A 22,247-nucleotide genomic window follows, 5' to 3' on the forward strand; every position below is an offset into this window, starting at 1 on the left:
ACCATAAAGCTGATAACTAGTAAAGACTCCTATCACAGCTAGTTGACCATAAAGCTGATAACTAGTAAAACCTCCTATCACAGCTAGTTGACCATAAAGCTGATAACTAGTAAAACCTCCTATCACAGCTAGTTGACCATAAAGCTGCTAACTAGTAAAGACTCCTATCACAGCTCGTTGACCATAAAGCTGATAACTAGTCAAAACACACCACACAAAGATAACAAACACCTCTATCTCACATTCACACTGCAAACACAATACTGAAGACTGAACGAGTTACTGAACAAAGAGAGGTGAAAAAGAGAGAGAAATAAATATTGAAATAGAGAGAGATATGATCCATATTAAAGTTCTTTGCGTAATGTTGTGGACTTTGGTGTTCGGTGTGTGTGTGTGTGTGTGTGTGTGTGTGTGTGTGTGTGTGTGTGTGTGCGCGTCCAGTCAGTAATGCTTTATCTGGCTGTCCAGTTTATAAGTCATCTCGTTAACCCTCGCCTTAGAGGAAGAGGAGAATAGAGAGAGAGAGAAAGAGAGCGGAAGCCTCCGGAAGCTTGGACACACAGGGGGTTGCCGGCTGCTGTCACCATCTGCTGTTAACGCTGCGTCAGGATGTGGGTCGAGGACAAGGCCAAACCGGAGTCGAACCGGAGGACAGTCGGCATGCGCCAGCATTTTGTTAACGGTCTTGTTTACTGCACAGGAGACATGATGCACTTCAGCCAGTACATGGAGGGTACAGTTATGTCTTTCTTCTTCTCTCTTTATAGTCAAATGGTGTTACTTACCTTTTATGCCATGAACATAATGGATAAAATACAATACAACTGAAATACTGAAATAGGCAAAAATACTTGACATCGTTCATTCAAATCAAAACTGGCAAAAGGTCAATGAAAAGGTCGTTTCTGACAGTCCGAGACAGATCAATGTCCCCATGACAACACCTGTTGAAAGGAATCAAATTGAAATAAAAGGAGAATCTTAGTTATTGATTGTAGAAAACAATTTAAAATGTGGCTTATAGCTGACGAAAAAAATAGTTAACCAAATTGTCACATGACTTCCAATAGAATCTATGACTTGAAGTAAAACGAATGTGTCGCAACTTCATCCACCTATCCTCCCCCTCCTCCTATCCTCCCCCTCTCCTCCCCTTCCTCCTATTCTCTCCCTCTCTCCTCCCCTTCCTCCTCTCCCTCTCCTCCTCTCCTCCCCTTCCTCCTCTCCTCTCCATCTCCTCCCCTCCTCCTCTCCCTCTCCTCCTCTCCTCCCCTTCCTCCTATTCTCTCCCTCTCTCCTCCCCTTCCTCCTCTCCCTCTCCTCCTCTCCTCCCCTTCCTCCTCTCCTCTCCATCTCCTCCCCTCCTCCTCTCCCTCTCCTCCTCTCCTCCCCTTCCTCCTATTCTCTCCCTCTCTCCTCCCCTTCCTCCTCTCCCTCTCCTCCTCTCCTCCCCTTCCTCCTCTCCTCCCTCTCATCCCCTTCCTCCTCTCCCTCGCCTCCTCTCCTCCCCTTCCTCCTCTCCTCTCCCTCACCTCCACTCCTCCTCTCCTCCTCTCTCCCCCACTCCTCCTTCCCTTCCTCACTCCTCTTCCCCCCCAACTTCTCCTCCTCACCCCTCTCCCTCTCTCTCCCCCACTTCTCCTCCTCACCCCTCTCTCTCCTCCTCATTCCTCTCCCTCTCATCCTCCCTCTCCCCCACTTCTCCTCCTCACCCCTCCCTCTCCTCCTCCCTCTCCCTCTCCTCCTCCCTCTCTCCCACTTCCCCTCCTCATTCCTTCTCCCTCTCCCCCACTTCTCCTCCTCACCCCTCTCCCTCTCCTCCCTCTCACTTCCCCTCCTCATTCCTCCTCCCTCTCCCCCACTTCTCCTCCTGACACCTCTCCCTTTCCTTCTCCCTCTCTCCCACTTCCCCTCCTCATTCCTCCTCCCTCTCCCCCACTTCTCCTCCTCACCCCTCTCCCTCTCCCCCACTTTTCCTCCTCACACGTCTCCCTCTCCCCCACTTCTCCTCCTCACTCCTCTCCCTCCCCTCCTCCCTCTCTCCAGACAAGGCCTTCATTTTCCAGCTGTTTGAGTGGAGCATGCGGGGTGTAGCCAGGGTCATCCTGGCCAACAACCCCCTGAGTGGTGTTCTGATCCTGGGAGCACTGGTCTGGGCCTCCCCCTGGCAGGCTCTACTGGGGACCCTGGGTCTACTGACCTCTACACTCACTGCTGTTATCATAGGACAGGACAGGTGCAAACACACACACATATACACACACATATACACACACATATACACACACACATATACACACACACACACACACACACACACACAGAAATGCCACACACACAGAAACGCCACACACACATGCTGCTTTTCCTACGAGCTCTCAGTCTCACATCAGAATTACATGCTGACATGCCTCCCAGGTGGCACAGTGGTCAAGGGCGCTGTACTGCAGCGCCAGCTGTGCCACCAGAGACTCTGGGTTTGCGCCCAGGCTCTGTCGTAACCGTACGCGACCGGGAGGTCCGTGGGGCGACGCACAATTGGCCTAGCGTCGTAGGGATATCCTTGTCTCATCGCGCACCAGCGACTCCTGTGGCGGGCCGGGCGCAGTGCGCGCTAACCAAGGTTGCCAAGTGCACAGTATTTCCTCCGACACATTGGTGCTGGCTTCCGGGTTGGATGCACGCTGTGTTAAGAAGCAGTGCGGCTTGGTTGGGTTGTGTATCGGAGGACGCATGACTTTCAACCTCCGTCTCTCCCGAGCCCGTACGGGAGTTGTAGCGATGAGACAAGATAGTAGCTACTAAACAATTGGATACCATGAAATTGGGGAGAAAATGGGGTAAAAAATTGCTGACCAAACCGCTCGAGCACATGTGGATTTTGTCCACCCACACCAGACTCTATCAGAACACGCAGGTTGAAATATTAAAACAAATTCTGAACCTGTTACGCCTGCTCCCGCTCCCCCTCTCTGGCGCTCGAGGCATATCCTTGCCCATCATTATGCACACCTGTCACCATCGTTACGCGCATCAGCACTCATTGGACTCACCTGGACTGGGTCTGGGGCTTCCACGCCTTAGCTGAGGTGTCCTTGCCTCGGTTGGCTCGGCAGGCTCCCACCCCACATCATGCTTCAGCCAGCTCGTCAGGCTCCCACACCACAGCCGGCTCATCAGGCTTACCTCCCACATCATGCCTCAGCCAGCTCGTCAGGCTCCCACACCACAGCCGGCTCATCAGGCTTACCTCCCACATCATGCTTCAGCCGTTTTGTCAGGATCTCGTGCCTCAGACGTCTCGTCACTCAAACACCTCAGCGGGATCGTCAGGCTCCCACGCCTCAGCCAGCTCGTCACTCAAACACCTCAGCGGGATCGTCAGGCTCCCACGCCTCAGCCAGCTCGTCACTCAAACACCTCAGCGGGATCGTCAGGCTCCCACGCCTCAGCCAGCTCGTCACTCAAACACCTCAGCGGGATCGTCAGGCTCCCACGCCTCAGCCAGCTCGTCACTCAAACACCTCAGCGGGATCGTCAGGCTCCCATGCCTCAGCCAGCTCGTCACTCAAACACCTCAGCGGGATCGTCAGGCTCCCACGCCTCAGCCGGATCGTCAGGCTCCCACGCCTCAGCCGGCTCGTCACTCAAACACCTCAGCGGGATTGTCAGGCTCCCACGCCTCAGCCGGATCGTCAGGCTCCCACGCCTCAGCCGGATCGTCAGGCTCCCACGCCTCAGCCGGCTCGTCACTCAAACACCTCAGCGGGATCGTCAGGCTCCCACGCCTCAGCCGACTTGTCACTCAAACACCTCAGCGGGATCGTCAGGCTCCCACGCCTCAGCGGGATCGTCCCATGCCTCAGCCGGCTCGTCACTCAAACACCTCAGCGGGATCGTCAGGCTCCCACGCCTCAGCCCGCTCGTCGGACTTCCACGCCTCAGCCAGCTTGTCCGACTCCCATGTCTCGGCCGGCCCGTCAGGCCTATTTAATAACATGCATGTGTACATTTATTTTGCAACGCGAGTGCACACGACGGGAGCGGTGTATTCAGAATGTTAGACGTTAATCCATATTTCTCAAGCGTAACATTTCAAAGTTGTTCCAACTGTCAAATTTCAAATTTAAGGTTAAGTTCAGGTATTAACTCCAAATGATTAAGGTTAGGCGTTAACTCTGAATGGTTAAGGTAAGGCTTGGGATAGACTTAAAACAAAAACAACTTTCTATTGCTGGATTTGAACTTGTAACCTTTGGAATCAGAGGCAGATACTTACACCCATCCGCCACAACACCCTAGCAAAACCAAAACCTACTTGAAGGTAACAGCACTCACTGTTGCCCCCTAGTGGCCGATTTCCAAAACCAGAACCTACTAGAAGGTAACAGCGCTCACTGTTGCCCCTAGTGGCCTGTTTCCAAAACCAGAACCTACTAGAAGGTAACAGCGCTCACTGTTGCCCCCTAGTGGCTGGTTTCCAAAACCAGAACCTACTTGAAGGTAACAGCGCTCACTGTTGCCCCTAGTGGCCGGTTTCCAAAACCAGAACCTACTAGAAGGTAACAGCGCTCACTGTTGCCCCTAGTGGCCGGTTTCCACATCATCTCCCGACGTCCTCAGACGGACGTCGAACACTGACTTGTATCACGGCTGACCTGGCTGAATTTTCAACCTTAACATCAGTATATGCATTGGTCTATACACTCTTATCTTATACTAGGGAAGTTGTGTTTCCATGGCTAGGGTTGACTTTGAGGACTTGTGAAGAGCAGAATCAGCAACCTCTGCATCATCAAAACAGTTGCTTTGTGAGAAACTGTGAAAGTTTACAGGAGCCATTGTTATGTAAATAAGTCTGAGCCTTTTAGGTAAAACACTGGGGTAAATCCTGTATGGAAATGAGCCAAAAAAGTGGAATTCCACGCACGCGCACGCGCACGCGCACACACACACACACACACACACACACACACACACAGACACACACACAGAGACACAAACACACACACGAGAAATAACACAGGCATATCCTTGTCAAATATCTGCCTGTATATTTATTTATTATATTTTAATGTATCCTTAATTTAACTAGACATTTAATTGTTACTTACAACCTCATGTTAATCACATTAGCCTACGTTAGCTCAACATTCCCTCAGGGGACCCACCGATCCTGTAGAGGTTTTAACTAGACAAGTCAGTTACGAACAAATTCTTGTTTACAATGCGTGAGTAAGGTGTTTTGCCTTTTCTTCTCTCTCTCTGTGTGTGTGTGTGTGTGTGTGTGTGTGTGTATATTTATAGTGAGGAGGTATCCGGAGGTCTCCATGGGTTCAATGGTATGCTGGTGTCTCTGTTGATGGGGGTGTGCAGCTCTGCAGGAGACTGGTACTGGTGGCTGCTACTGCCTGTCTTTCTGGGGGGAGCTACCAGGTGAGACACACACACACACACACACACACACACACACACACACACACACACACACACACACACACACACACACACACAAAACAATGTCTTTGTTTTCATTCTCATGTATAAACATATTCAAATATGTCCTTGCAGCACACTATCACAGATTATTGTGCGTCTGTATTTTGTGTATATTTCACAATATTTTGTGATAGTATGTGCCCCCCCCAGTACGTTCCCCCCAGTACGTTCCCCCCAGTACGTTCCTCTACAGTATGTTGACAGTACGCCCCCCCCAGTACGTTCCTCTACAGTATGTTGATAGTACCCCCCCCCCCAGTACGTTCCTCTACAGTATGTTGATAGTACGCCCCCCCCCAGTACGTTCCTCTACAGTATGTTGATAGTACGCCCCCCCCAGTACGTTCCTCTACAGTATGTTGATAGTACGCCCCCCCCCCCCAGTACGTTCCTCTACAGTATGTTGATAGTACGCCCCCCCCCTCCCCCCCCCAGTACGTTCATCTACAGTATGTTGACAGTACGCCCCCCCCAGTACGTTCCTCTACAGTACGTTGATAGTACCCCCCCCCCCCAGTACGTTCCTCTACAGTATGTTGATAGTACGCCCCCCCCAGTACGTTCCTCCCCCAGTACGTTCCTCTACAGTATGTTGATAGTACGCCCCCCCCCCAGTACGTTCCTCTACAGTATGTTGACAGTACGCCCCCCCCAGTACGTTCCTCTACAGTACGTTGATAGTACCCCCCCCCCCCAGTACGTTCCTCTACAGTATGTTGATAGTAACCCCCCCGCAGTACGTTCCTCTACAGTGGCCTGATAGTACGTTCCTCTACAGTATGTTGATAGTAACCCCCTCGCAGTACGTTCCTCTACAGTGGCCTGATAGTACGTTCCTCTACAGTATGTTGATAGTAACCCCCCGCAGTACGTTCCTCTACAGTGGCCTGATAGTACGTTCCTCTACAGTATGTTGATAGTAACCCCCCGCAGTACGTTCCTCTACAGTGGCCTGATAGTACGTTCCTCTACAGTATGTTGATAGTAACCCCCCCGCAGTACGTTGCTCTACAGTGGCCTGATAGTACGTTCCTCTACAGTATGTTGATAGTAACCCCCCCCAGTACGTTCCTCTACAGTGGCCTGATAGTACGTTCCTCTACAGTATGTTGATAGTAACCCCCCCGCAGTACGTTCCTCTACAGTGGCCTGATAGTATGTTTCTCCCTGCAGTAAGTGCCTCTACAGTATGCTGATAGTACATTTCTTCCCGCAGTACGTTCCTCTACAGTGGCCTGGCTCCCCTGCTAGATAAGTGGGACCTACCTGTGGCTGTGTTCCCCTTCAACATGGTGATCCTGCTCTACCTGGCCTGTACTGGCTCCTCTAACCCCTACTACCCTCACCACCCTGCCACACCACTAGGGGAGCTAGAGAGCAATGCTTCCCAGCTCAGCCTCACTCAGGTAGGAGAGAGAGGAAGAGGGGAAGGAAGAGGGGTGGGCAACACGTGGTGCTGAGAGATTAACCAAAATGAGCAATATTTCACGGCTAAGGGCTGTTCTTATGCACGATGCCTAAGAACTTCGACTTCTTTCTTTCTTTCTTTCCTCATCTCCTCTCCTTCTTTCTTTCCGTTGTCTACTCTCCTTTCTGTCCTCGTCTCATCTCCTTCTTTATTTCCTCGTCTCCTCTCTTTCTTTCTTTCCTCATCTCATCTCCTTCATCTGCGTTGATCTGTAAAGACAGGCTAGGTGAAAGCATTATGGAAGAAGGACTCCGCTCTCTCTCTCTCGCTCTCTCTCTCTCTCTCTCTCTCTCGCTCTCTCTCTCTCTCCCGCTCTCAATTCAATTCAATTTCAATTCAATTCAAGGGGCTTTATTGGCATGGGAAACATATGTTTACATTGACAAAGCAAGTGAAGTATATAATAAACATAAGTGAAATAAACAATAAACATTACACTCACGGAAGTTCCAAAATAATATCTTTATTTCAAATGTCATATGTCTATATACAGTGTTGTAACGATGTGCAAATAGTGCAAATGGTTCAAAATAAATAAACATAAAATGGGTTACACAGCCTGCCTGTCAGCCTCTCTCTCTCGCCCCTCTTTCTTTCTCTTGCCCCCTCTTTCTTTCTCTCGCCCCCTCTTTTCTTCTCTTGCCAACTTCCCCTCCTTTGATCTCATCTCTCTTTTTTTCAAATTCCAGTCCTCTCTCTTCCTCTCTGTCACCGACTAGGCTACATCTCCTCAGCTCTCTCTCTCTCTCTCTCTCTCTCTCTCTCTCTCTCTCTCTCTCTCTCTCTCTCTCTCTCTCTCTCTCTCTCTCTCTCTCTCTTTCTCTCTCTCTCTCTCTCTCTCTCTCTCTCTCTCTCTCTCTCTCTCTGTGCTTATTCTTATTATAGACACACACACACACTCTCACACATGGGAGAGAGAGAGAGAGAACCACAGGCACCTGGGAACCTACGCTGCTCTGTCATTGATTTACATTGGGACAGAGAGAGAGAGAGAGAGAGAGACGGAGAGAGAGAGAGAGAGAGAGAAACAGAGACAAATACAGACAGAGAAAAACAGAGACAAAGACAGACAGAAAGAGAGAGAGAGGGATGAGAGATGAGAGACGAGAGAGAGAGGGATGAGAGATAAGAGAGTGTGAGAGAGGGGTGAGAGATGAGAGACGAGAGAGAGAGGGATGAGAGATGAGAGACGAGAGAGAGAGAGATGAGAGATGAGAGATGAGAGAGAGGGGTGAGAGATGAGAGAGAGATGAGAGAGAGGTAGAGAGAGACAGAGAGAGAACTGTGCCAGCCTGCAGCAGTGATATCATTATGATCTTGTAAGTAAAGATACATCCCAGCAACAGGCAGGTGCATTTATCCCGTCGCCATGGAAACCACTCACATCTCACTATTAGGGTGTTTGTATGGGTGGTGGTGATGGGTGTGGAAATTCACTGGCATGTCCTTGGCACCAGCACTAGAACACAGAGACTGCATTCCAAATGGAACCGTATTCCCTATATAGTGCACTACTTACAGTATGGATCCTGGTCAAAAGCAGTGCACATCATAGGGAATAGGGTGCCCTTTTGGGATACGGACACATTATATGTGTGTGCATCTGTTTTTAAGAGTGTGTGTGTGTGTGTGTTTGTGCGTGTGCGCGTGTGTGCGTTCGCGTGTGTAATTCCCCGTAGCTCCTGCAGGGGGTGCCGTTGGGTGTGGGTCAAATCTATGCCTGTGAGGACCTGGGCCCCTCTGTGTTGATCCTGGGAGCGACGCTGCTCTACTCACCTCTACTGGGCTCACACGCCCTACTGGGCTCTGGGGCCGGCACACTCGCAGGTGAGTAGGATAACTTAGCTGTGCTGTCTGTCTCCATGCTGTTCATTCAGAGACAGGAGGTTTGATAAAGATAAAAGAAACAGTTAAAACCAACTGTCATGCTGGCACACTGTGGAGTAGACTATCTCTATCTCTCTCTTTCTCTTTCTCTCTCTTATGATTAATAAGCTCCTCAGAAGGAGGGCGAGGTAGAGAGAAAGAGAGAGAGGCAACTGGACCTTTTTTGGAACACCATTATTTTTGTCTTACTGAGATTTACTGTCAAGGCCCAGGGCCCAGGTCTGTGCAGAAGATCTAGGTGCTGCTGTAGGCCCTTCTTGGTTAGGGACGGAAGCACCAGATCGCCAATTTTAACCGTACACTTGTTGTTTGTGTACATGGATTTTATAAAGTTGTATGTTTTTCCCCCAACACCACTTTCCATCCATTTGTATAGCAGACCCTCATGCCAAATTGAGTCAAAAGCTTTTTGTTATTTTTTTGTCAGTTAGGGTGTGCAGGGTGAGCAGGGTGAGCAGGGTGAGCAGGGTGAGCAGGTGAGCAGGGTGAGCAGGTGTGCAGGGTGAGCAGGGTGAGCAGGGTGAGCAGGGTGAGCAGGGTGAGCAGGGTGTGCAGGGTGAGCAGGGTGAGCAGGGTGAGCAGGGTGAGCAGGGTGAGCAGGGTGAGCAGGGTGTGCAGGGTGAGCAGGGTGAGCAGGGTGAGCAGGGTGTGCAGGGTGAGCAGGGTGTGCAGGGTGAGCAGGGTGAGCAGGGTGAGCAGGGTGTGCAGGGTGAGCAGGGTGAGCAGGGTGAGCAGGGTGAGCAGGGTGAGCAGGGTGAGCAGGGTGTGCAGGGGTGAGCAGGGTGAGCAGGGTGAGCAGGGTGAGCAGGGTGAGCAGGGTGAGCAGGGTGAGCAGGGTGAGCAGGGTGAGCAGGGTGAGCAGGGTGTGCAGGGTGAGCAGGGTGTGCAGGGTGAGCAGGGTGAGCAGGGTGAGCAGGGTGTGCAGGGTGAGCAGGGTGAGCAGGGTGAGCAGGTGAGCAGGGTGTGCAGGGTGAGCAGGGTGAGCAGGGTGAGCAGGGTGAGCAGGGTGAGCAGGGTGAGCAGGGTGAGCAGGGTGAGCAGGGTGAGCAGGGTGAGCAGGGTGAGCAGGGTGAGCAGGGTGTGCAGGGTGAGCAGGGTGTGCAGGGTGAGCAGGGTGAGCAGGGTGAGCAGGGTGTGCAGGGTGAGCAGGGTGAGCAGGGTGAGCAGGGTGAGCAGGGTGTGCAGGGTGAGCAGGGTGAGCAGGGTGAGCAGGGTGAGCAGGGTGAGCAGGGTGAGCAGGGTGAGCAGGGTGAGCAGGGTGAGCAGGGTGAGCAGGGTGTGCAGGGTGAGCAGGGTGAGCAGGGTGAGCAGGGTGAATACGTGGTCTGTTGTACGTAATGTATTATTATTTATTTATTTCTGTTGGGGGGGGTAGTTCAGCTGGGGGGAGGGGGGTAGTTCAGCTGGGGGTGGAGTGGGTAATTCAGCTGGGGGGGTAGTTCAGCTGGGGGGGTAGTTCAGCTGGGGGGAGGGGGGGAGTTCAGCTGGGGGGGGGTAGTTCATCTGGGGGAGGTGGGGGTAGTTCAGCTGGGGGGAGGGGAGGTAGTTCAGCTGGTGGGAGGGGGGAGTTCAGCTGGGGGGAGGGGGGGTAGTTCAGCTGGGGGGAGGGGGGGGGCGGTTCAGCTGGGGGGAAGGGGGGGGCAGTTCAGCTGGGGGGGGGGTAGTTCAGCTGGGGGAGGGTAGTTCAGCTGGGGGAGGGGGTAATTCAGCTGGGGGGAGGGGGGGTAGTTCAGCTGGGGGGAGGGGGGAGTTCAGCTGGGGGGAGGGGGGTAGTTCAGCTGGGGGGGGTAGTTCAGCTGGGGGGAGGGGGGGGTAGTTCAGCTGGGGTGGAGGGGGTAATTCAGCTGGGGGGGTAGTTCAGCTGGGGGGAGGGGGGGAAGTTCAGCTGGGGGGGTAGTTCTGCTGGGGGTGGGGGGGGGTAGTTCAGCTGGGGGAGGGGTAATTCAGCTGGGGGGGGGGGGGGGGGTAGTTCAGCTGGGGGTGGAGAATGTCATAGAAAAGGGGAGAAGGAGGGGGAGGAAATAGGAATGTCCTAGCAAAGGGGAGGAGGGGAGGAAATAGGAATGTCATTGCAAAGTGGTGTGAATACGTATATCAATTTAGATATTTCTGTATTTCATTTTCAATTAATTAGCAAAAATAAATAAAAACATGTTGTCACTTTGTCATCGTGGGGTGAGAAAAAGTATACATTTAATCCATTCTTAATGCAACATAACAAAATGTGATATAAGTCAAGGGATGGGAATAGCTTCTGAAGGCACTGTAGCCCCCAAAACATTGATCCGGCGCATCTAGCAGAAACCGCTCAGTTCTGCCTCCAGACTTATGACATTAACATCAACCTGCGTCTGGTCACTGAATCAAGTCTCTTCATCTGCCACCTACAGTGGGCTTGCGAAAGTATTCACCCCCCTTGGCATTTTTCCTATTTTGTTGCCTTACAACATGGCATTTAAAATATATATATATATTTTTTTTGGGGGGGGGTTATATCATTTGATCTACACAACATGCCTACCTCTTTGAAGATGCAAAATATTTTTATTGTGAAACCAAACCAGAAATAAGACCAAAAAACAGAAAACTTGAGCGTGCATAACTATTCACCCCCCAAAGTCAATACTTTGTAGAGACACCTTTTGCAGCAATTACAGCTGCAAGTCTCTTGGGGCATGTCCCTATAATCTTGGCACATCCAGCCACTAGGATTTTTGCCCATTATTCAAGGCAAAACTGCCCCAGCTCCTTCAAGTTGGATGGGTTCTGCTGGAGTATAGCAATCTTTAAGTCATACCACAGATTCTCAATTGGATTGAGGTCTGGGCTTTGACTAGGCCATTCCAAGACATTTAGATGTTTCCCCTTAAACCACTCGAGTGTTTCTTTAGCAGTATGCTTAGGGTCATTGTCCTGCTGGATGGTGAACCTCCGTCCCAGTCTCACATCTCTGGAAGACTGAAACTGGTTTCCCTCCAGAATTTCCTGTATTAAGCTCCATCCATCATTCCTTCTATTCTGACAGGTCTCCCAGTCCCTGCCGATGAAAAACCTCCCCACTGCATAATGCTGCCACCACCATGATTTACTGTGGGGATGGTAATCTCTGGGTGATGAGAGGTGTTGGGTTTGCGCCAGACATAGCCTTCTCCTTTTGAGCCAAAAATCTCAATTTTAGTCTCATCTGACCAGAGTACCTTCTTCCATATGTTTGGGGAGTCTTCCACATGCCTTCTGAGGTCTGTGTGTGTGTGTGTGTGTGTGTATGTGTGTGTGTGTGTGTCGGGAAACGCCATTGCGTCATTGGATATCCGTAACCTACATCGATTACTCCTCACTTCAATCTCTGAGGTTTCCATGGTTACGACCCTGAATATACGTGTGTGCGTCTGTCTGCGTATCTGTGTGTGTGCTCATACTTATACATTTGTGTGTGCGTGTGTAGTCTATTTTATCTTTCAGTGATAACTCTATTCCATTTCACGCCCTCTCTCTCTACAACGCATTTTTTAAGTATTCAGACCCTTTCACTTGTTCCACATTTTGTTACGTTACAGCCTTATTCTAAAATGGTTTCAATAATGTTTTTTCCTCATCAATCTACACACAATATCCCATAATGACATCACAATACCCCATAACGACATCACAATACCCCATAACGACATCACAATATCCCATAATGACATCACAATACCCCATAATGACATCACAATACCCCATAACGACATCACAATACCCCATAACGACATCACAATACCCCATAACGACATCACAATACCCCATAACGACATCACAATATCCCATAATGACATCACAATACCCCATAATGACATCACAATACCCCATAACGACATCACAATACCCCATAACGACATCACAATACCCCATAACGACATCACAATACCCCATAACAACATCACAATACCCCATAATGACATCACAATACCCCATAACTACATCACAATACCCCATAACGACATCACAATACCCCATAACAACATCACAATTACCATAACAACATCACAATACCCCATAATGACATCACAATACCCATCAACATCACAAATACCCATAACAACATAATACCCCATAATGACATCACAAATACCCCATAAGGACATCACAATACCCCATAACGACATCACAATACCCCATAATGACATCACAATACCCCATAACGACATCACAATACCCCATAATGACATCACAATACCCCATAACAACATCACAATACCCCATAACGACATCACAATACCCCATAACGACATCACAATACCCCATATGACATCACAATACCCCCATAACGACATCACAATACCCCATAACAACATCACAATACCCATAATGACATCACAATACCCCATAAGGACATCACAATACCCCATAACGACATCACAATACCCCATAACGACATCACAATACCCCATAACGACATCACAATACCCCATAACGACATCACAATACCCATAACGACATCACAATACCCCATAACGACATCACAATACCCCATAACGACATCACAATACCCCATAACGACATAGCAATACCCCATAACAACATCACAATACCCCATAATGACATCACAATACCCCATAACAACATCACAATACCCCATAACGACATCACAATATCCCATAATGACATCACAATACCCCATAATGACATCACAATACCCCATAACAACATCACAATACCCCATAACAACATCACAATACCCCATAATGACATCACAATACCCCATAACGACATCACAATACCCCATAATGACATCACAATACCCCATAACGACATCACAATACCCCATAACAACATCACAATACCCCATAATGACATCACAATACCCCATAACGACATCACAATACCCCATAACAACATCACAATACCCCATAACAACATCACAATACCCCATAACAACATCACAATACCCCATAACGACATCACAATACCCATAACGACATCACAATACCCCATAATGACATCACAATACCCCATAAGGACATCACAATACCCCATAACGACATCACAATACCCCATAACGACATCACAATACCCCATAACAACATCACAATACCCCATAATGACCATCACAATACCCCATAACAACATCACAATACCCCATAACGACATCACAATACCCCATAACAACATCACAATACCCCATAATGACGTCACAATACCCCATAACGACATCACAATACCCCATAACAACATCACAATACCCCATAACAACATCACAATACCCCATAATGACAAGAGGTTTTAAGATTTTCTTAAAGATTATTATAAACAAATAACAAAAATACCTTATAAGTATTCACCCTTTTGCTCTGAGACTCCAAATTGAGCTCAGGTGAATTTGAGCTCAGGTGAATCCTGTTTATATTGATCATCCTTGAGATGTTTCTACAACTTGATTGGAGTCCACCTGTGGTAAATTAAATTGATTGGACATGATTTGGAAAGGCACACACCTGTCTATATGAGGTCTCAAAGTTGACAGTGCATGTCAGAGCAAAAACCAAGCCATGAGTTTGAATTAATTGTCTGTAGAGCTCAGAGATTGTGGAGGATTGTGGGAGGATTGTGGAGGATTGTGTCGAGGCAAAGATCTGGGGAAGGGTATCAAACCAATTCTTAAGCATTAAAGATCCCCAAGAACACAGTGGCCTCCATCAAATGGAAGAAGTGTGGGACCACCAAGACTCTTCCTAGAGCTGACCACCCGGCCAAACTGAGCAATCGGGGGGAGAAGGGCCTTGGTCAAGGAGGTGACCAACAACCCAATGGTCACTCTGACAGAACTCTAGAGATCCTCTGTGGAGATAAGATAACCTTCCAGAAGGACAACCATCTCTGCAGCACTCCACCAATCAGGCCTTTATGGTAGAGTGGCCAGATGGAAGCCACTCCTCAGTAAAAGGCACATGACATGACAGCCCGCTTGGAGTTTGCCAAAAGGCACCTAAAGACTCTCAGACCATGAAAAACAAGATTCTCTGGTCTGATGAAACCACAATTGAACTATTTGGCCTGAATGCCAAGCGTCACGTCTGGAGGAAACCTGGCATCATCCCTACAGTGAAGCATGGTGGTGGCAGCATCATGCTGTGGAGATGTTCTTCAGCGGCAGGGACTGGGAGACTCGTCAGGATCAAGGCAACGATGAACAGAGCAAATTACAAAGAGATCCTTGATGAAAACCTGCTCCAGAGCGCTCAGGACCTCAGACTGGGGCGAAGGTTCACCTTCCAACAGGACAACGACCCTAAGCACACAGCTAAGACAACACAGGAGTGGGTTCAGGACAAGAGTCTGTAATACCTACATGTTTGAAGCAGATCACCATAGTCTATGTGCCCAAGAAAGTGAAGGTTACCTGCCTAAATGGTAGCTATGAAGTGCTTTGAAAGGCTGGTCATGGCTCACATCAACACTGTCATCCCAGAAACCTTAGACCCACTCCAATTCACATACTGCCCCAACAGATCCACAGATGACGCAATCTCAATCGCACTCCACACTGCTCTTTTCCACCTAGACAAAAGGAACAGCTATGAGAGAATACGGTTTATTGAATACAGCTCAGCGTTCAACACCATAGTGCCCACAAAGCTCATCACTAAGCTAAGTACTCTGGGACTGAACACCTCCCTCTGTAACTGGATCCTGGACTTCCTGATGGGCCACCCCCAGGTGGTAAGGGTAGGTAACAACACATCTGCCAAACGGATCCTCAACACAGGGGCCCCTCAGGGGTACGTGCTCAGTCCCCTCCTCACCCACTCCAACACCATCATTAAGTTTGATGACGACACAACTGTGGTAGGCCTGATCAACGACAACAATGAAACAACCTATCGGGAGGAGGTCAGAGACCTGGCAATGTAGCACCAGGACAACAACCTCTCCCTCAACGTGAGCAAGACAAAGGAGATTATCGTGGACTATAGGAAAATGAGGGTCGAACAGGCCCCCAGTCTCATCGACGGGGCTGTAGCGGAGAGGGTAGAAAGTTTCAAGTTCCTTGGTTTCCACATTACCAACAAACTATCATGGTCCAAGCACACAAAGACAGTTGTGAAGAGGAGCACGACACTACCTTTTCCCCCTCAGGAGGCTGAAAAGATTTGGCATGGGTCCCCAGATCCTCAAAAAGTTATACAACTGCACCATCGAGAGCATCCTGACCGGTTGCAGCCTGGTATGGCAACTGCTCAGCATTCGACTGTAAGGCGCTACAGAGTGTAGTGCGTACAACCCAGTACATCACTAGGGCCAAGCTTCCTGCCATCCAGGACCTATATAATAGGCAGTCAGAGGAAGGCCCCAAAAAGTGTCAAAGACTCCAGTCACCCAAGTCATACACTGTTCTCTCTGCTACATCAAGGCAAGCGGTACCGGAGAGCCAAGTCTGGGTCCAAGAGGCTCCTCAACAGGTTCTACCCCCTGTCATAAGACTGCTGAACAGTTCATCAAATGGCCACCCAGGCTATTTACATTGACCCCCCCCTCTGTTAATTATCTGTGAATGGTCACTTTACTCCTACCTACATTTACAAATCGACTACTAACCTGTACCCCCCGCACATTACTGTTATTTTATTGTGTTCATTTTTGTTGTATTTTTAACTTTAGTTGATTTAGTAAATATTTTCTTAACTCTATTTCTTCGACTGCATTGTTGGTTAAGGGCTTGTAAAGTAATCATTTCACTGTAAGGTCTACCCCCCAAATTCGGCGCATGTGACAAATACCATTTGATATGATTTACTGAGATGGGAGAACCTGCCAGAAGGACAACAGTCTCTACAGGACTTCACCAATCTGGGCATTATGGGAGAGTGGCCAGATGGAAGCCTCTCCTGAGAAAAAGACATGACTGCACGCCTGGACTTGACAAAAAAAGGCACCTGAGTTACAAACATGTAACTCTTTGACCAATTACAGTGTGGTGGGTTAGTTATTGACATCTGTTCAAATATACTGTTTACTAAGGAAAGAGCTAACATGGAGAAAGAAAGATGGAGGGAGGGGGAATGAAAGGGAGAGGGAGAGACAGATAGATATGAAACCGGAGAGGGGAAAGGGAGTGAGAGGTAGAGACAGTACAAAGGGAAGACAAGAAAATGGAGAGGAAGAAAGAGAGGGAGAGATAATCTTCCAGCAAACATGAGTATATATCTCCCCCTCCTGGACACGTCTGGTACTGCTCATTTTAACTTTTAAATCTCTCAGTGCCTGTGTGACTCACATCTGACAGAATAACACTGTGTGTGTCTACAGGTCTGTCGGTGTCAGTGCGTCCGGCCATCCGGCTGGTGCTGCTTTACCTTCAATCTGGAACACCTCTTCTCTATCGCCAGCTGAACATTCTTCTCCTCTCCACATCCTCTCTCCTCTCCATCCTCTCTCCTCTCTCTCGAGAAAGAGACATGAAACGAGAAGCAGCGATGACCTGACATGAGAGAAGAGCACAGACCAGAGAGCCGACATGCCTCGAGAAGAGCATGCACTGCCCTCCATCACTCTCCTCTAACGAGTCGCAGCTCCCCTCGCAGCGCATGCAAAGAGAGCGAGACAGAAGACTAGACAGACCCGAGCCTGCATCAGAAGATCTTTCTCTCTCTCCTCCCATCACTCTCTCCTTTCCTCATCCCCTCTCCATCCCCCCTCTCTCCTCCCTCCCTCCTCTCTCCTCATCTCTCTCGCTCTCCACGCGCTGCAGAGACAAGCGGAGCCTGCACACAGAGCGACAGCCGCGCTCGCCGCGCAGACACCCCTCTCTCCATCCCCCTCTAACCAGCGACGAAGCGCGTCTCCTCTCTCCATCCCCCTCTCCGCGCTCAGCCCACGAGCGACTGCCCACGCGCGACAGCGCGCGCGAGAGCATGACCAGCGGGCGCGCAGAGCGTCTGGCACCCGCCGCAGAGCCACGAGAGCATGCCACCTCGCGCCATCCCTGCTCTCCCCTCCTCCCTCTCTCCCCCACCATCCCCCTCTCTCTCTCTCTCCTCTCCATCCCCTCTCTCCTCTCTCTCTCCCTCCCCCTCCTCTCTCAATCCCCCTCTCTCCTCCTCTCTCCATCCCCCTCTCTCCTCTCCTCTCTCCATCTCCCTCTCTCCATCCCCCTCTCTCCATCCCCCTCTCTCCATCCCCCTCTCCTCTCCTCTCTCCATTCCCCTCTCTCCTCTCCTCTCTCCATCCCACTCTCTCCACCCCCCTCTCTCCTCTCCTCTCTCCTCTCCTCTCTCCATCCCCCTCTCTCCTCTCTCTTCTCCTCTCTCCATACCCCTCTCTCCTCTCTCCTCTCCTCTCTCATCTCCTCTCTCCATCCCCCTCTCTCCTCTACTCTCTCCATCCCACTCTCTCCTCTCCTCTCTACATCCCCCTCTCTCCATCCCCCTCTTTCCTCTCTCCTCCTCTCTCTCCATCCCCTCTCTCCTCTCTCCTCTCCTCTCTCCATAACACTCTCTCCTCTCTCCATCCCCTTCTCTCCTCTCCTCTCTCCATCCCCCTCTCTCCTCTCCTCTCTCCATCCCCCTCTCTCCTCTCCATACCCCTCTCTCCTCTCCTCTCTCCATCCCCCTCTCTCCTCTCCTCTCTCCATCCCCCTCTCTCCTCTCTCCTCCCCTCTCTCCATCCCCCTCTCTCCTCTCTCCTCTCTTCTCTCCATCCCCCTCTCTTCTCTCCTCTCTCCATCCCCCTCTCTCCTCTCCCCATCCCCTCTCTCTATCCCCCTCTCTCCTCTCCTCTCTCCATCCCCCTCTCTCCTCTCCTCTCTCATCCCCCTCTCTCCTCTCCATCCCCCTCTCTCTCTCTCCTCTCCTCTCTCCATCCCCCTCTCTCCTCTCCTCTCTCCATCCCCCTCTCTCTCTGTCCATCCCCCTCTCTCCTCTCTACATCCCCCCTCTCTCCTCTCCTCTCTCCATCCCCCTCTCTCCATCCCCCTCTCTCCTCTCTCTCCATCCCCTCTCTCCTCTCTCCTCTCCTCTCTCCATCCCCCTCTCTCCTCTCTCTCTCCTCTCTCCACCCCCTCTCTCCTCTCTCCTCTCCTCTCTCCATCCCCTCTCTCATCTTTCCTCTCCTCTCACCATCCCCCTCTCTCCTCTCTCCTCTCTCCATCCCCCTCTCTCCTCTCTCCTCTCCATCCCCCTCTCCTCTCTCCATCCCCCTCTCTCCTCTCCTCTCTCCATCCCCCTCTCTCCTCTCTCCTCTCCTCTCTCCATCTCCCTCTCTCCATCTCCCTCTCTCCAGCCCCCTCTCTCCATCCCCCTCTCTCCTCTCCTCTCTCCATCCCCCTCTCTCCTCTCCTCTCTCCATCCCCCTCTCTCCACCCCCCTCTCTCCTCTCCTCTCTCCATCCCCCTCTCTCCTCTCCTCTCTCCATCCCCCTCTCTCCTCTCTCCTCTCCTCTCTCCATACCCCTCTCTCCTCTCTCCATCCCTCTCCAGTGAATACATCTGATCCTGTAAATGGGTAATCAGGAAGTCATTGTGTACCTTGATTGAATTTCATAGTTTTTGCAGAGGTCCAACACACACACACACACACACACACACACACACACACACACACACACACACACAGAGAGAGAGAGAGAGAATGTAGAGGTGAGAAGATTGTTCCTGATAGGGGTTGTGGCTCATTAGTAAAGAGATAATCTACTCACAGCCTCATCCAGAAGCTGGGTTTGAGTCCTCAATGGCACACTATTCCCTGAACAGAGCACTATGTCGTTAATAAGGTATACAGCACTATGTAGTTAATAAGGTATACAGCACGTGCGTGCGCCTGTCTGTCTGTCTGTCTGTCTGTGTGTGTGCGTGCGTGCGTGCGCGCGTGCAGTGTGTGTGTGTGCGCGTGTGTGTGTGTGTGTGTGTGTGTGTGTGTGTGTGTGTGTGTGTGTGTGTGTGTGTGTGTGTGTGTGTGTGTGTGCGTGTGTGTAGGATGGTAGATTAACTATCTTCTCTGCCCCACAGCGTTTCTTTCTTCGTATGCTGATATCGCCCTGAGTAATCTACTGGGAACGGTGAGCCCTCAGACATACACACTATAACTCCTACAGCACTGTTTTCCTCTTAAGAGTATATGATTCCTACTTCCTCCATTTTTCCTGACTCTTCCTCTCTCTCTCTCTCCCCCTCTTTCCTCACCCCCTCTTCCTCTCTCACTCTCTTTCCTCACCCCTTCTTCCTCTCACCCTCTTCCTCTCACCCTCTTTCCTCACCCCCTCTTCCTCTCTCACCCTCTTTCCTCACCCCCTCTTCCTCTTCCTCTCTCCCTCTTCCTCACCCCTTCTTCCTCTCACCCTCTTTCCTCACCCCCTCCTTCTCTCTCTTTCTTTCCTTCCCCCCTCTCCCTACACCACCCATCTCTCTCTCCTCTACTCCCCCCCACCCCCCAACCCCCCTTCCAGGTGGGCCTCCCAGCATGCAGTTGGGCAGCGACTCTGACCGCCACACTGATGCTGCTGCTGACAGGGCGGAGCCTGTCTGCATACCGCATCCCTACTGGTCGAGTCATGGCTCCGGAACAGAACATCCGCTGTCATAGCCAATGGGCTGCCAGAGAGACCACAGACAGCACTGACGTATAGACACAGACACACAACTGCCTGAACCCATAAAATGTCCATATCAATATTGTCCACATGATGGCGCTCTGAGTCTGGCAGGTGTAAGCGAGTTTCTGCTCGGTAGCCTTCAGATCGAAGATCAGCTTCCCCTTCCCTGATCCTAACCTTAACCATTAGAATGAAACAATATGCAAAACTGACCTAGGATCAGCATCTAGGAGCAACTTCACCCTACACTGAACCATAGGGACAAGTACATACAGAAAGGAGGAGATGTACATAGCCTTTCTGGCTTCACTGGGCCTATAAAGGGACCGATTGAAGTCAATGTCTTTGACTCAGTGTTGTAGGCTTCAATAGGCTACATGCTGATTAAAAATCACTTTCTGTGTCTCTGTATGTCATTGTAGCCTGTGAAGGCCTACTACTAAGCTTGTCAAATAAACAATTTTTCCACTTTCACTGCTTGTTTTTCGTCCCCCAAAAAATGTGAACCTTGAAAGACGGACGCCTGGCGCGCATACCTGAGGAAAACACTTCTCCAGGTGAGGGCAAAGGTCAGGGCCTGGTTTCAAGTGTTATCGACTACATCGGTGGTCGAGGAGTAGCTGTTATGTGGTCGAGGAGTAGCTGTTATGTGGGCGAGGAGTAGCTGTTATGTGGGCGAGGAGTAGCTGTTATGTGGGCGAGGAGTAGCTGTTATGTGGGCGAGGAGTAGCTGTTATGTGGGCAAGGAGTAGCTGTTATGTGGGCGAGGAGTAGCTGTTATGTGGGCAAGGAGTAGCTGTTATGTGGGCGAGGAGTAGCTGTTATGTGGGCGAGGAGTAGCTGTTATGTGGGCGAGGAGTAGCTGTTATGTGGGCGAGGAGTAGCTGTTATGTGGGCGAGGAGTAGCTGTTATGTGGGCGAGGAGTAGCTGTTATGTGGGCGAGGAGTAGCTGTTATGTGGGCGAGGAGTAGCTGTTATCGGGGGTTAACTGCCTTTCTCAAGGGCAGAAGAAGCACATTTGTCCACCTTTGTCGGCTCAGGGATTCTAACCAACAACCTTTCGGTTACTCTTACAGTTTTTGACAGGTGCGTCCAGATGATTTCTGAGAATATGGCTCCTTTTCTCGAGACTCTACACACAAAACCCCCAAAACACACAACACGCCAAACGTCTCAACATGCCAAACCTCACAACATGCCAAACCTCACAACGTGCCAAACCTCACAACGTGCGAAACCTCACAACGTGCCAAACGTCACAACGTGCCAAACGTCACAACGTGCCAAACGTCACAACGTGCCAAACCTCACAACGTGCCAAACATCACAACGTGCCAAACGTCACAACATGCCAAACGTCACAACATGCCAAACCTCACAACATGCCAAACCTCACAACACGCCAAACCTCACAACACGCCAAACCTCACAACACGCCAAACCTCACAACACGCCAAACCTCACAACACGCCAAACGTCACAACACGCCAAACCTCACAACATGCCAAACCTCACATCACGCCAAACCTCACAACACGCCAAACCTCACAACACGCCAAACCTCACAACACGCCAAACGTCACAACACGCCAAACGTCACAACACGCCAAACCTCACAACACGCCAAACGTCAACATCTCTTGCAAAACCAAACACACACTATTTTAACTCTTCTCAAAATTGTGGGGTTTTTTTTGCATTAAAACTCTACACACGAACCATCAAATGTTTAGCTCTTACAAACACGCCAACTACACACGGACGTGACAAATGTAAAATATTTCAGAATAAATAGTAACAGACAAAACACACAGTAGAAGACAA

General features: G+C 50.2%; 1 protein-coding gene across 1 annotated transcript; it reads left to right on the plus strand.

Annotated features, from left to right (window-relative positions):
• Nucleotides 1–500: 500 nt before the first annotated feature.
• Nucleotides 501–20,892, plus strand: si:dkey-183c6.7 (urea transporter 1). Its single transcript, XM_090185670.1, has 8 exons — nt 501–736; nt 2,050–2,239; nt 5,311–5,439; nt 6,719–6,908; nt 8,650–8,797; nt 17,144–17,238; nt 19,814–19,888; nt 20,276–20,892. The coding sequence occupies exons 1-8, from the start codon at nt 613–615 to the stop codon at nt 20,453–20,455; spliced, it is 1,131 nt and encodes a 376-aa protein (XP_090041796.1). The 5' UTR covers nt 501–612; the 3' UTR covers nt 20,456–20,892.
• Nucleotides 20,893–22,247: the final 1,355 nt, after the last annotated feature.

The sequence above is a fragment of the Oncorhynchus mykiss genome, chromosome 9 (assembly GCF_057628025.1).
Source record: "Oncorhynchus mykiss isolate SJ-2025 chromosome 9, ASM5762802v1, whole genome shotgun sequence".
Lineage (NCBI taxonomy): Eukaryota > Metazoa > Chordata > Actinopteri > Salmoniformes > Salmonidae > Oncorhynchus > Oncorhynchus mykiss.